We start from the raw sequence: 15,779 nt of genomic DNA on the forward strand, positions 1-15,779 counted from the left end.
TGCATCTCCAGTGTAAGATTTGCCTATTTCTTATTAAATACTATAAAAGCTGCTCTGTTGCCTGTGACACTGCATTGTTGGTTCAACCACTCTGTCTACATCCATGATAGTATGTCTGTCTGTAATCCACGTAACTCGAGAACCGTTCGCCCCGCTGACTTCAAATTCCACCCCAGCGAAGGGAGTGCAGTGCCCGGCCTTGAGTCCTGGCCAGAAGCGCCCCGAAAAAAAGGCTCTGGCCAGGCTCTGCCAGTGGGCCTAATGTGCCTTATAGTCCCCTCACCTGTCCAATTTCCAGGCTCTGCCAATTGATTGCCATGGCAACCCCATGCAGCCTGCACCTGTATCATTCCCCACACCTTCTATTTGATTACTTAAGGTGGCCTTACACTAGCCGATTATTTTCCAATCTGGTAGAACCATACACTACAGGACAATCGGGCCGATTATCCTGTAGTGTGTGGTTCAGATTTCAGATTGAAAACAATCGGCTAGTGTAAGGCCACCTTAAGGCCACCTTTAGTCAGTCCACTTTTCAGTCAGTTTGCACTCTTCAGAGAAAGACATTCTCCATAGACGATTATCATTGCACAAGGACTTAACAAAAGGCCCCCCCGCATTGAGTGAAAGATTCTCTATTTATTTAAATAAAATATGTAAGGTGTTTTTTATTTTTTATTTAGTTATAGAGGGCAAGTATAATGTTTTAGATTTAAGGCATATTTGTCTCATTAGTAAGGGTTCCTTATGTTGTTGCCTGACAATTAGTTGACTTTTGGTGGCACATATCGGTACTGGTTGATATCTGTATCGGAAAATAGCAGTTGGACAATATCGGATATCGGCAAGAAAGTCAATTTGTCGACAGTGCAAACAGTCAGTGAGGAGGAGCATAATAGCGGCAAGCTATTCATATTATAAATAGCTATTCATAATGAATAGCTTGCCACTTAGCAGATATGAAAATAACAAAATATATATCTTTAAGATGTATGTATCCGCCAGGCCGTGTGCGTGTGTGCATGTGTGCGTGCGTGTGCATGTAGTACCTCTGTGCAGTTTACATTTATGACTAATAAAGTATTGTGTCATCCTTTTTAGCCTTAACACGTTACCTCCCGTTACACTAGCCGGCATATTTACACACATAAAGATCCCAGGAATGTGTTCTAAATCTTCTAAACGTCATTAACATAATGTCTCCTCCTCCTCACCCTGTCACACTGCCACCTACAGGCGGGGTGGTGTTTCCCAGAGAGAACACGGCGCTGAGCGAGTCTTCGTCCATCCACAGCGATGCTCTGTACCACCTGGCCCGGGAGCTGCATGGTCTGGGCCTGGACCGCTCCTCTTCCTCCTACTGGGCCCTGGATGATGACACAGCACACCCACCACCACCATCACTACGCACAGTGAGTGGCTTCTGGAGAGAGAGAGAGAGAGAGAGAGAGTTGTGGGCATGTTTGTGTGTGTAAATGATGACAAGGCTTGGATAAGGTGTGTAGGTGTGTGTGTGTGTGTGTGTGTGTGTGTGTGTGTGTGTGTGTGTGTGTGTGTGTGTGTGTGCGTGAGTGAAAACATATCCAAATAATCAAAATGAGCTATCAAAGCATCAACATTTGTTTGGGGTTCTCTTACCAAGTAAGTACTAGGCTGTACACCTCATGTCTCCATGGTCCACAACACTAGACTGTACACCTCATGTCTCCATGGTCCCCCAACACTAGACTGTACACCTCATGTCTCCATGGTCCCCACAACACTAGACTGTACACCTCATGTCTCCATGGTCCACAACACTAGACTGTACACCTCATGTCTCCATGGTCCCCACAACACTAGACTGTACACCTCATGTCTCCATGGTCCCCCAACACTAGACTGTACACCTCATGTCTCCATGGTCCACAACACTAGACTGTACACCTCATGTCTCCATGGTCCCCCAACACTAGACTGTACACCTCATGTCTCCATGGTCCCCCAACACTAGACTGTACACCTCATGTCTCCAGGGTCCCCACAACACTAGACTGTACACCTCATGTCTCCATGGTCCACAACACTAGACTGTACACCTCATGTCTCCATGGTCCCCACAACACTAGACTGTACACCTCATGTCTCCATGGTCCCCCAACACTAGACTGTACACCTCATGTCTCCATGGTCCACAACACTAGACTGTACACCTCATGTCTCCATGGTCCCCCAACACTAGACTGTACACCTCATGTCTCCATGGTCCCCACAACACTAGACTGTACACCTCATGTCTCCATGGTCCCCCAACACTAGACTGTACACCACATGTCTCCATGGTCCCCACAACACTAGACTGTACACCTCATGTCTCCATGGTCCTCAACACTAGACTGTACACCTCATGTCTCCATGGTCCCCACAACACTAGACTGTACACCACATGTCTCCATGGTCCCCACAACACTAGACTGTACACCTCATGTCTCCATGGTCCCCCAACACTAGACTGTACACCTCATGTCTCCATGGTCCACAACACTAGACTGTACACCTCATGTCTCCATGGTCCCCCAACACTAGACTGTACACCTCATGTCTCCATGGTCCCCAACACTAGACTGTACACCTCATGTCTCCATGGTCCCCCAACACTAGACTGTACACCTCATGTCTCCATGGTCCACAACACTAGACTGTACACCTCATGTCTCCATGGTCCCCCAACACTAGACTGTACACCTCATGTCTCCATGGACCTCAACACTAGACTGTACACCTCATGTCTCCATGGTCCCCCAACACTAGACTGTACACCTCATGTCTCCATGGTCCACAACACTAGACTGTACACCTCATGTCTCCATGGTCCACAACACTAGACTGTACACCTCATGTCTCCATGGTCCACAACACTAGACTGTACACCTCATGTCTCCATGGTCCTCAACACTAGACTGTACACCTCATGTCTCCATGGTCCCTCAACAGTCAACACTAGACTGTACACCACATGTCTCCATGGTCCTCCAACACTAGACTGTACACCTCATGTCTCCATGGTCCCCCAACACTAGACTGTACACCTCATGTCTCCATGGTCCTCAACACTAGACTGTACACCTCATGTCTCCATGGTCCTCCAACACTAGACTGTACACCTCATGTCTCCATGGTCCCCCAACACTAGACTGTACACCTCATGTCTCCATGGTCCTCAACACTAGACTGTACACCACATGTCTCCATGGTCCTCCAACACTAGACTGTACACCTCATGTCTCCATGGTCCCCAACACTAGACTGTACACCTCATGTCTCCATGGTCCACAACACTAGACTGTACACCTCATGTCTCCATGGTCCCCCAACACTAGACTGTACACCTCATGTCTCCATGGTCCCCCAACACTAGACTGTACACCTCATGTCTCCATGGTCCCCACAACACTAGACTGTACACCTCATGTCTCCATGGTCCCCAACACTAGACTGTACACCTCATGTGGTCCACAACACTAGACTGTACACATCATGTCTCCATGGTCCTCAACACTAGACTGTACACCTCATGTCTCCATGGTCCCCCAACACTAGACTGTACACCTCATGTCTCCATGGTCCCCACAACACTAGACTGTACACCTCATGTCTCCATGGTCCCCAACACTAGACTGTACACCTCATGTGGTCCACAACACTAGACTGTACACATCATGTCTCCATGGTCCTCAACACTAGACTGTACACCTCATGTCTCCATGGTCCTCCAACACTAGACTGTACACCTCATGTCTCCATGGTCCACAACACTAGACTGTACACCTCATGTCTCCATGGTCCCCACAACACTAGACTGTACACCTCATGTCTCCATGGTCCTCAACACTAGACTGTACACCTCATGTCTCCATGGTCCTCAACACTAGACTGTACACCTCATGTCTCCATGGTCCCTCAACACTAGACTGTACACCTCATGTCTCCATGGTCCCCACAACACTAGACTGTACACCTCATGTCTCCATGGACCTCAACACTAGACTGTACACCATGTCTCCATGGTCCCTCAACACTAGACTGTACACCTCATGTCTCCATGGTCCCCACAACACTAGACTGTACACCTCATGTCTCCATGGTCCTCAACACTAGACTGTACACCTCATGTCTCCATGGTCCCCACAACACTAGACTGTACACCTCATGTCTCCATGGTCCCCCAACACTAGACTGTACACCACATGTCTCCAGGGTCCTCCAACACTAGACTGTACACCTCATGTCTCCATGGTCCACAACACTAGACTGTACACCTCATGTCTCCATGGTCCCCACAACACTAGACTGTACACCTCATGTCTCCATGGTCCCCCAACACTAGACTGTACACCACATGTCTCCATGGTCCCTCAACACTAGACTGTACACCACATGTCTCCATGGTCCTCCAACACTAGACTGTACACCTCATGTCTCCATGGTCCACAACACTAGACTGTACACCTCATGTCTCCATGGTCCCCAACACTAGACTGTACACCTCATGTCTCCATGGTCCCCAACAAACACTCAAATCAGGCTAAACATGAGGCCTCAAACCTGGTCACCCCTTTTATGCATGGTATATGGTGCTTATCTCTGCGTCGGAATGTCTCCATCTCCAGGTGGGAGACACCTGCGAGGCAGGAGGAGCTTCAGGTGTCTCAATCTGCTGCTATCGCACGGCGTGCACACACACACACACACACACACACACACACACACACACACACACACACACACACACACACACACACACACACACACAGCCTGCCAGTGCCAAGCATACAGTATGCACGTGCGCCACTTTCCCCCCACACACATAGCCTATACATAATAATATCACTTTGTCCCAGTGGTGGGCAGCAGGCACCAGCTCTCCGATCCCACAGACAGACCGTTGTAGTTTCATTTAGCAGCAGCAGCAGCAGCAGCATGTTATAATTGGGTCAGCGCGTATGAGACGGACAACCTGAACAACTCTACAACTATTATTTGCTTTAATTAAACCGTTTTCAAAATGAGACCTGCTGCTGCCGGGCTGGCGGGGGAGAGACGCACGCAGCAGCATCACCGTCGCTCCTCCGGGGTGGTGGTGTGTTAATTTAATTATAATAGTTGGACAGACTGCACGGCGGACTGTCATTATTTTTTGGAGATCATGTCGTGTTCAGAATGATATCGCTTCTCGACCTGTCCTCCGTTAAACAATCCGTAACTTCTTCGCTCTAGCTATAATTTTCCTGTCAAAAAGATGATGCAGCCTATCTCTCCACCGGCCGAAGACAAGATTCCTGTAAGTAAACTAATTACTATAATAGCCAACACGTTCGTTCACGCGGCTGCGTGATTATTGCCTTTAACATCCTCTATCTCTCGACGTTTTAAAAGCGTGCTTTGATAGACGCACGCGACTGCGTTTAAGTGTGGATATAGCCTAGGCTACAGTAGATTACGCCTATCTCTCTAGACGAGAAGCCTATTTTATTTACGTTTGATTCACTGCGATGTGATTAAAACGCTCTGTGTTTTGTGTTTGAGGCTATACTTTTTCTCTGGAGTGTCATTTTGTTTTCAAAGTTGCAGCGCCTATACTATATTTATAGTCTCGAATTATTGCCAAGTACGGTGCAGTATAGGTACGTGCATTTACCATTTCAGATATACAAGTAAGACGCGCAAACGCGGGAAGCGAACGCAGCTCGTTTGTGTGTGGTTGTGTGTGTGTGTGTGTGTGTGTGTGTGTGCTACAGCTGCGCCCTGTGTGTGTGTGTGTGTGTGTGTGTGTGTGTGTGTGTGCTACAGCTGCGCCCTCTGGTGGCGGGCGGGTGGTGTAACAGCGTGACACACACACACACACACAGACATTCAGCCCTTGCTGTCATAGTAAGTGGCTCACTGCGTTCGCAAAAACATAAATCACATCGCTGCATGGGAGTTGAGTTACCTAAAAGAGGAACAATTACAATTATAACGTATGTATTGAAACAAGTGCTTTACAGCCCTAGGTAGGCTACTGTTTGTTTGGATGAGGTTCAGCTGTGTTCACTAAAGCTGATCAATCCTGATTGAACCAGCACATTCTGAACATAATAATAATAATAATATAATAACATGAACGTGATTTTAGCTAATCGAGGTCATGCAAGTTAAAGGGATTGTGACATTAAAAAAAAAGGTTTTGGAATTGTTCTTGTTTTTTTTAGGTTTTCTAATTTCAATTGCACCCAAAAAACATGAACTTTTAACATTCAGTAGATTTTCTGTGATCTGGGGTTTTCTGGCTCAAACAGGTGCTCTGATTTGCCGGCAGTAAGTGACATCACTTACTGCAAATCCCATATATGTCAATGGGATTTGCCAGCAGATGTCACTGTTTCACTGTGTTGCCTGTTTTCATTGTAGCTCAAAAGGCCCAAAAAACCCCAAAGAAAACTTCAGACCACAGAAAATCCACTGAATGTTCAAAGTTCAGGTTTTTTGGGTGTAATTGAGGTCATAAAACCTAAAAGAAAAAAGAAAAATAAATGAAAATGAATGTCATAAAACCTTTAACAATCCTGTCCTGTGTCTATAGGGTGAAGGATGGATTGCAAGTTGCAACATACAGTTGGAGAGTGCATGAAGCCCAATTGAATTTTACATGATAAGTTGTCAACAAAATGACACAAACATGATAGCCTACAGAGCAAATCAATGAATGAACAATGAAGAATTTAAAGTTTTAGACTCTATATAAACTAACCAACATGAAAATAATATAAGGTACAACAGAATGCTAATCCTTACCTTCTATAGGCTCTACCCAGAATTGACTTATACACAAAGCTGGCATCTGTATGTACACCAATAGAATGATTATGACTTAAATCATTAATTAACTAAATGCCTTGACACTACATTAATTAAATGGAATTGAATGCATGTCCTGCTGTCAATCATTACCGTATGTAATGTAAACGTATCACCGTCCCGCGTGGAGGGTAAACAAAGCAACATGTGAATTTGATTGGCTCTCACCGGACAATGTCGTTCAAAAGATAAAATGTTTTTTGAACGATGTTCCTCCGCCCACTTTTCGACTATCATCGCCTCTTCGCCTGCTATCGCCAGTATAGTTGTAATCTTCCGTTACTACCTTGTGTTGTCAAATCTGTTCTCTCTCTAGAAGCATTTATATTCCAAACGAGATGCTTTGCTGAAGTCAGAAATGAAGACAGAACGTTGCCCTTCTGATCAAAACCACGGAGAGCTCCCGTGGATTTAGAGAGAAGACACAGTTTAGTCTGATCAAAACCATGCAGAGCACCGTAGATTTAGAGAGAAGACACAGTTTAGTCTGATCAAAACCATGCAGAGCACCGTAGATTTAGAGAGAAGACACAGTTTAGTCTGATCAAAACCATGTAGAGCACCGTAGATTTAGAGAGAAGACACAGTTTAGTCTGATCAAAACCATGCAGAGCGCCGTAGATTTAGAGAGAAGACACAGTTTAGTCTGATCAAAACCATGTAGAGCGCCGTAGATTTAGAGAGAAGACACAGTTTAGTCTGATCAAAACCATGCAGAGCACCGTAGATTTAGAGAGAAGAGACCGTTTAGTCTGATCAAAACCATGCAGAGCACCGTAGATTTAGAGAGAAGAGACCGTTTAGTCTGATCAAAACCATGCAGAGCGCCGTAGATTTAGAGAGAACAGACAGTTTAGTCTGATCAAAACCATGCAGAGCGCCGTAGATTTAGAGAGAAGAGACAGTTTAGTCTGATCAAAACCATGCAGAGCGCCGTAGATTTAGAGAGAAGAGACAGTTTTGTTCGGCCGTGAACAGTGAACGGCATATGAGCATGAGCGAAACATGTCTAGGATCGCTGAAGATGAAGACATGGCCAAAGAAAAAAGAAAAGAAAAAAAAAAGCATTACAGCCATCCCGTTTTATATCATTAAAAAGGACATAAAGACGCCTATATACACGTCCTTCGCACCCAGTATTAAAAGGATAGAGACTGAAAATAGGTGAAAATAGGACCCATCATTTCACTCTCCCCCCCTCGTAGGTGGTGGGTTCGAGTCCCGTGGCCGGCAGCCCCCAGCCCCAGGGCAGCATCGGAGGAGCAGGAGGAGGAGGAGGAGGAGCGGCGGCCAGCCTGTACTTCTCGGACGGCAGGAGGAAGGTGGACTACGTGCTGGTGTTCCACCACCGGCGGCACGGCGGCGGCTCCATGCGAGTCGCCATGCAACACCGGCTGTCCATCATCTCCAACGGAAACTTCCCCACGACGACGGGGGCGGTGGGGGGGAGGGGCTCCTTGGATGCCAGCGGGGGGGCGGCGGCAGCGGCACCGGGAGAGGGTGGCGGTGGCGGCGGTGTGTGCGTGGGGGAGGTGTGTGTGGAGCTGGGAGGAGGAGGAGGAGGTGCAGGGGGGGAGCATCAGCAGGAGGAAGAGGAGGATCCGGCCGAGCGCGAAGTGGCGCTGATCAGGGAGGAGTTTGAGGCCAACCTGCTGGAGGCGGGGCTGGAGATAGAACGAGACGGAGAGGTGAGGACCGCACGCACGCACACACGCCACGCACGCCACGCACGGCACGCACGCATCAACGACGTTGCTCTTTCGTCATACCTTTGCCCTGTTTTGGCCTTTCTGACTGCTGCTTCCCCCCCCCCCCCCCCCAGTGTGTGTGTGTGTGTGTGTGTGTGTGTGTGTGTGTGTGTGTGTGTGTGTGTGTGTGTGTGTGTGTGTGTGTGTGTGTGTGTGTGTGTGTGTGTGTGTGTGTGTGTGTGTGTGTGTGTGTGTGTGTGTGTGTGTGTGTGCGTGCGTGCGTGCGTGCGTGCGTGCGTGCGTGCGTGCGTGTGCACGAGGCAGATGAAGCAAGTTTATTTTAAGTTGAGTGGGAGATCATAGAAAGGGCGTGCGTGCGCGCGCGTGTGTGGGCATGCACCTACTGGCATTTGAAGACATGCACAGATAAACAATGTTCCTTTTTTGCTCCATTGTTGCAGTACATCGTCCTCTGTTTATTCTTCAGCAAAGCGCCCAGGATTACATTATTATTAGACAGTTGACACACTGGGTGAGCCTATAGCAGGTACCAATAGGTCCCACTGACTCTGGGTGAGTCTAGCAGGTACCAATAGAGCACCGAAGTCTGACGTCAATATCGGTAGAAGGCGCAAATCCACGGGTTCATGTACTTTTTATTTGCATTATGATCCCCATAGGGGGATTTTAGATCGCCTCATAAATAAGAACTGTGTTTGAAAAATAAACATGTCACCCCGGCCGCTTCACTCATATGGATATGAAGAATCAACTGACTGAGAGAAAACGCTAATGTTACTGCTACTGAATTTGATGCATTTTGTGTCATATATGAGTGACTGACTGTTGCAAACGATACAGAGACACCTCCCTGACAATAACGCAGAGACAGCTTGTTTATTTTTGGACCACAATATATGAAACGATTTTAAGTTATGTTATTCTCCATAGAGAAATTACTTCCGCGAACCAGGGGAATCGAAGGGATGAGCAAGTTACGTCAGGACTTCGGTGCTCTATAGGTCCTACTTTTATCTCATAGAAAACCAACTGCTGCCGGGTAGATTTGAGCCATTCAGTGGTAAAGTGCTATTGGATGTTCAAGTGAGTTCTTCAGTGGCCAAAACAGTGAGTCATTGAGAATCACAAAGGGCCATAATCCCTTCTTCAAAAGGATTTAGGCTAATACGTGAACTGGTGCCAACAGAGGGCCACATGAGGACTTGGATATATGTGCAGTACTCTGGTATTTATAGTAGTGCTGGACATGCAGTATTTTTTTACCTTTGGGAATTTAAACTCATGTTGTTATCTAGAGCAGTGGTCACATGCTCAAACCATGTTTCTGTGCATGTAGGCTATGTTATATACAGTACAGTACAGTACAGTACAGTACAGTACAGTACAGTACAGTACAGTACAGTACAGTACAGTACAGTACAGTACAGTACAGTAGTTGTACGTTCCAACTCAACTTTATTGTCACATCACCACCGCACGTTGTCGCACAAGATCATCAAATTCAAGAAAGGTGGAAAAATTTAAACAAAAAGAACAGGTTGCATACTTCGGACCAACTTCCGACGCATATATTGTGAACTTGTAGATCGGCTATATTTCCAAAATGGCCGAAATGTATACAAGTGTTTCCACGTGGGCTACAGTATACTACCATCAGTGGTGTGTCCTTCCTGGGTTTGCTGGGATGTTTTCGGGTCTGGAGAACATCAGACACCCTTCGCCCTGCGGGCGACCCAGCTGGGGTGGATCAGATCAGGCCCCCGGCTTGGGACTATAAGTAGCTTGTGTGTGTGTGTGTGTGTGTGTGTGTGTGTGTGTGTGTGGCCTTTGCAGCGTCGGTGATGTTTTGACGGCTCTTCTGTCGTCGTGCGAGTCTACGCCACGTGACCCGGCCACAGTGGTGGAAAGTAACTAAGTACATTTACTTTAAGTATATACTGTACTTTTGCGAGGTGCGAATATATTCGTACCCCCACCCGTATACTTCATATATGAAGTGGTTGAGCCCCAGAGCAAGCTTTTAACGCTGATCCGGTTGCTATGCAACGCCTCCGTCACCACCAGCTATGGGACGTTACAACTCCTCTCCGTTTACCTCTTAGAGTATATATGAATAGAGACGGCACCGGATTCCTCCTCCCATCCACTTGCATTAAGTTGCTCAAAAGCACATGAGGCGATTTCACTCCTCCTTCCGTGTAGGAACAGAGTGCATTCTGGGATGGATTTGCCCCAAACACATGAACGCGCTGCCGTTGACTATCATTGTGCCGTTTGTGCGCGTTCACGTATGAAACATTCGTTCACGTGTCATGGCCCCAATAACATGAACGTGTGCAATGATAGTCAACGGACCAGCGCTGGCTCGAGCTGCAATACCAAATTCGGCCACTATGTCCATTTCGCCTCAGGGTTTCCTCCGGGTGCCGTCTCTATTCATTGTACTCTAAGGTTTACCTCGATCACTGTCCTTGGTGATCGTCAGCCATCCAGAGTTCGGATGTAATTTATGACTTTGTCTACACGATCTATACAAGATCACATTGTGAGCTTGTAGATCGGCTAGTTTCAAAAGATTTTGTACGCATTTTGGAAAAATGGGCCATTCTGCAATATGAGTACTTTTTTACTTTTAGTACTTTGTACATTTTGATGCCGATACTTTTGTACTTTTACTTGAGTAGATCTTTATTATGGCACTTCTCCTTGTAATGTATTGTTGCACAGCAGATGCTTGTCAGAGTGTTCAGTCTGTGGGCGATCTACACAAACTCCTCCATGAACTGTGTGTGTGTGTGTGTGTGTGTGTGTGTGTGTGTGTGTGTGTGTGTGTGTGTGTGGGTGTGTGTGTGTGTGTGTGTGTGTGTGTGAGTGTGTGAGTGTGTGAGTGTGTGAGTGAGGGCGTGCGCGTGCATTTTTACGTCTGCATAGGTATTGTGTCTGCTCACTCAGATACACATATTCATTGTTGTGTGTGTACGTGCGCGTGGCCAGCAGGCTGTTGGCAGGGCTTGCAGTCTGCAGGCCAGTATTAATCAGATTGTTGACAGGGGTGGGTGGCTATAGAACCTAATCTGACAGATTAGCTGACTGACTGATAGCCCCTGATCTCTTCTGACGGACGGAGGACGCACATTCTGTGCCCACGCGCAACACACACACACACGCACAAGCACACACACACACACACACACACACACACACACACACACACACACACACACACACACACACACACACACACACACACACACACAGAATAGAGAATAGCGAGAGGGAAGAGGTTTGCTCCAAAATTAGATATCTTCTACGTGAACAAAATTGACGTCATCGAACAACACGATCCCAACTTTGATTGATTGATTGAAGCGTCACAGAAGGGGAAGTTCGGTAGGCCAATCAGAGGCGGACATCCTCTTTCCCAGCGGCACTTGCTCTTGGCAATGTAAACGTTTGTTTCCTCGTGCCAATAAAGCTCCGTTGGATTGAATTGCTAAATCCCGGAAATGACGAGCTGTGATTGGCCAGTATAGTCACTTAAGTGACAGCGACGCAGCGTGCCTTCCGTACTTCCACTTGACTTCCTCCTTATGCTCAAGGAAGCTCTGAGAAGGAAAGGACATGGTCACGTGACTGGGCTGCTCCATGACACTTTCATGGACACTTTCATGGGAGCCAAAACTCACACCGGAAGTTCAATGAATACATGGCAGTGAATGGAGCCGGCTGGACCAGCTCATAACAAACATTATTTATTTCTGAACAATTGAGACCTTTGTCATATAATCGGTTCAGGAATATAAACTAAGATATATTACAGGTTGTTTTCCAATCACTTGCTTTTCGATGTGCACAGAGTGCACAGTAGACTATATAATTTTATCTGAGGATCTACACAGCAGCAGGTATCGTTTCTGGCTCCATGGTATCGCAATATTTGGCTGCCAGACAGGAAACGGTGGGAAGTCTCGCGATACTTTCCATACCTCTATAGAATTACACAGTGTACACATTGAAAATCAACACAGCAGACAATAATGTGCTACATGTCTTCTGTTATTTTCCAGAAGTGATTACTTTACAAAAGGTCTCAGTCATTCATAAATAATGTTTGTTCATGAGCTGGTCACTGAGCTCTCTTTGACTCCAGTGAATTCTGCCAAACTTCCGGGTAGTTTGGCTCCCATGAAAGCTTCCTTGCTTCTGCTCAAGGGCCAAAAAGTGCCGATACCGATACATTTCCGATACCGATACAGCAGGGTACCCCAATAGGCGGCCCGCGGGCCATTTGCGGCCCACAGAGCGCCCACTTGTGGCCCATGAAAGAATTTCAAAAAAATAAAAAAAATAAAAATGTTTTTTTTTTTTTTTTTTTTTAAGGGTCCCAGATATAAATGGCATTAAATGGGGGTCAGTAGCCTATGCATGTCAAACTGGGCATCCTTTTCAAATGGGGTCTTGCCCTGAAAATGAATTTTCAGGGCAAGACCTCGACCTCGCGCGTGCAGACTCGGCCCCCAGCCTGGTACGCTAGTCAAAATATGGCCCTTGAGGAAAATTAATTGGGGAACCCTGCGATACAGTATCTAGACATCTCTACTTTTTACCATTTATATTTTCATTTAAGACTTCATTCTTATTCTGTATTTAAGTCCGACGTCATTTTGTAGCCCTACGTTACGTCCGGGTCCAAGCTGACACCAGCTCCCGTCCGCATCTCATTGTAAATAGAATATCTAAACGTGTGAATCTTTTTACAATGACGTTATTTTTCAGAAAGGAAGCCATTGAGGGTTAAAATGGGTCATTAAAATCTTAATGCTTCCAACTCGAGTAGAATTATTAATGTTCTGTACAAGTGTCCATGACTAAGAAAATAATATATAGGGTATATATTATTATGTGGACTGTGGAGACAATAAAGACTACTATTGTCATTATTATTGAAGGTGGTCCATCATTTGCTCAGTACAATATTTTGGGGGAATGTGAATGAATGTGTGCAGGGTTTAGTATGTTGAATCTATAGTTTGCATTAATGAGCGGCTATTTTCAGCTAAGATTTAGTGTAGAGGGGGGGGGGGGGATAAGAGAAGGGGACCAAGCATGGACCCTTGGGGGACGACAGTATGGTTGGAAGTGGTTAAGATTCAATGTCTATGTGATTTGACCTCTGACCTATAGCAGGGATCGTCTCTTCCTGCACATTTTTTTTTAATTAAGTAGAAGGAAGACATTAATTTTGGACAGTGGAATTAGATCCGTGCTCGCTCCTGTCCGCTGGGACAAGGTGAAGGGTTTGGATTAACCCATTCTGGGCAGAAACCCCTTTTGGTGTAAGCATTATGTTATGCTTTATAGCTATTGAAAAATAGCAGATCTACAAGCTCATAGCGCGGCACCGAGTGCCGCGCTATGAAATTGTAGGTCTGCTATTTTTGAAATCTTTGAATATATATTCTTTCAGAGCGAACGTCTTTAAATCAAATCTTTGCTTCTGGGGGGGTTCCCTGGAACTACATATTTTCAGATGGGGGGGTCGGCAGCCAATTACATATAATTCTGGGGGTCCTTGACATGACAAAGGTTGAGAACCACTAACATAGAAACATGCGTTTTTCAGAAAACTATCAGGATTTAGAAGACATTTTGTAGAATCGTCCTCCGGTCTAAATGGATTAAGTGTTTTTGTAAGGTGTGCTCCACGCTCTGATTCTATTCTTAAGAGATTGATTTCCCTCTGCAGTCTTCAGATTAGAGCCGCTGGGTGCAGGGGGCAGTCGAGAGAGGCTTAGAGTACCCTAGCTCTCTCAGGGGTGGATCGGCCACAGGACGTTCCGGGCATATTCCCGGTGGGCCGCGACCGTAGGGGGGCCGCTTCAAGCCCCCCAAGGCTGTCTAACGTTGAAGCTGCCACTATACCTACTGGCGAAATGTGGAACTGCAGCACTTTTCATGGAGGTGGACGGACGTTCATGACGTCACGCTAACGCTCCGGTTCGGTCTCTATCCTTGTATTACTCTATGTGCCGCTCAAGTTATGATATGACAGGCAGGCCAATAGGACGACAGACAGGCAGGCCAATAGGCGGCAGGCCACCAGGAAAGGTCCCGGTGGTGCTGTTGCCATCGTGATAATTTCACTGTACCTGAGTGACAAATAAACCCTCTTCAATCTTGAATCCTTTTGCCAGCATCATTCTTGTGAGAGCAACAAAGGGTTGTGTAGTTGTCTGTTGGTTTGTATCATTCATGTTGTTCTGTAAAAGTGGTGGTATTAGGGCTTGTTTGTTTGTGTGTGCCTCAACGAAGCGGGCGGTAGAGTTTCTGCTATCTGCGCGCTGGTTGTGGTGGGCCAGTCTGGGCCAAATTTGCCCAGACCGGCCCATTGATGATGTATGATGATAAGAGCGCCCCTCACTTCACACTTTTATTTTATACCATATTTGGGAAATAAAACACAGTCTTACAATATAACTGCACTCACAGGCACACAATCCAAAATACTTTTCGCTGTACTGTACTTGTAGTCTTGTACTGTACATTGACAATACATTGAATCTCATATATTTATAATATATTTTGTAATCTATATTTATATGCCGGTGACAGCTGCTGGCTCTGTGGGAAGTCCTCACAGATGTCAAATGTTAGTCAAATGTCACTGCGGCACCATGCCTCATCCATACACCCACACCCATCCCTCCCTCCATACAGTGCCGCCTCTACAGGGGGGCATTACCCATTACCCCCCCCCCCCCCCCCCCCCGAGATTGGCCAGTAGTACCCTACCCTACCAATATTTTAAGTTAAGTCAAGTTAAGTTCTCCATGATTATTGTAAATATATACATGTTCAAATGAATTGAATAGTTCATAGAAATACAAGGTAATACAGTATATGCATGCAGAAGACATTATAATGTTCAACATATTTGTATTTCTTTGTTTGTTGTTGGTGCACGCTGCTGCATAATTGTAGCCTATAGTTGTAGAATTTTCCTAGCATCACTTTGTTAAACCATCGGGACCCATGACGTAAATCACCGTCAAGTTCAAGTGCACGGTCATGTGCCCGAGGCGGAGACTGATAATCTCCGTCAAATTAGTGCTATGAAAACTGATCGCATCGCTCTACAGCCTAGAGGCGCTTGCTGACGATGCAGGGCACATTGTATTAATGGATCAAATAGGC

General features: G+C 46.2%; 1 protein-coding gene across 1 annotated transcript in view; it reads left to right on the forward strand.

Annotated features, from left to right (window-relative positions):
• Positions 1 to 15,779, forward strand: part of ano2b (anoctamin 2b) — a gene marked incomplete at both ends in the record, with an annotated part of 90,510 nt that overhangs the window by 2,478 nt on the left and 72,253 nt on the right. The window contains 3 exons of the mRNA XM_083794575.1: positions 1,237 to 1,412; positions 8,082 to 8,376; positions 8,428 to 8,564. Of these exons, the coding sequence (XP_083650701.1) occupies positions 1,237 to 1,412; positions 8,082 to 8,376; positions 8,428 to 8,564 (608 nt within the window). The remainder of the gene's footprint in view (positions 1 to 1,236; positions 1,413 to 8,081; positions 8,377 to 8,427; positions 8,565 to 15,779) is intronic.

This window comes from Protomyctophum parallelum, assembly GCF_964188405.1.
Source record: "Protomyctophum parallelum genome assembly, chromosome: 22".
Classification (NCBI taxonomy): Eukaryota; Metazoa; Chordata; class Actinopteri; order Myctophiformes; family Myctophidae; genus Protomyctophum; species Protomyctophum parallelum.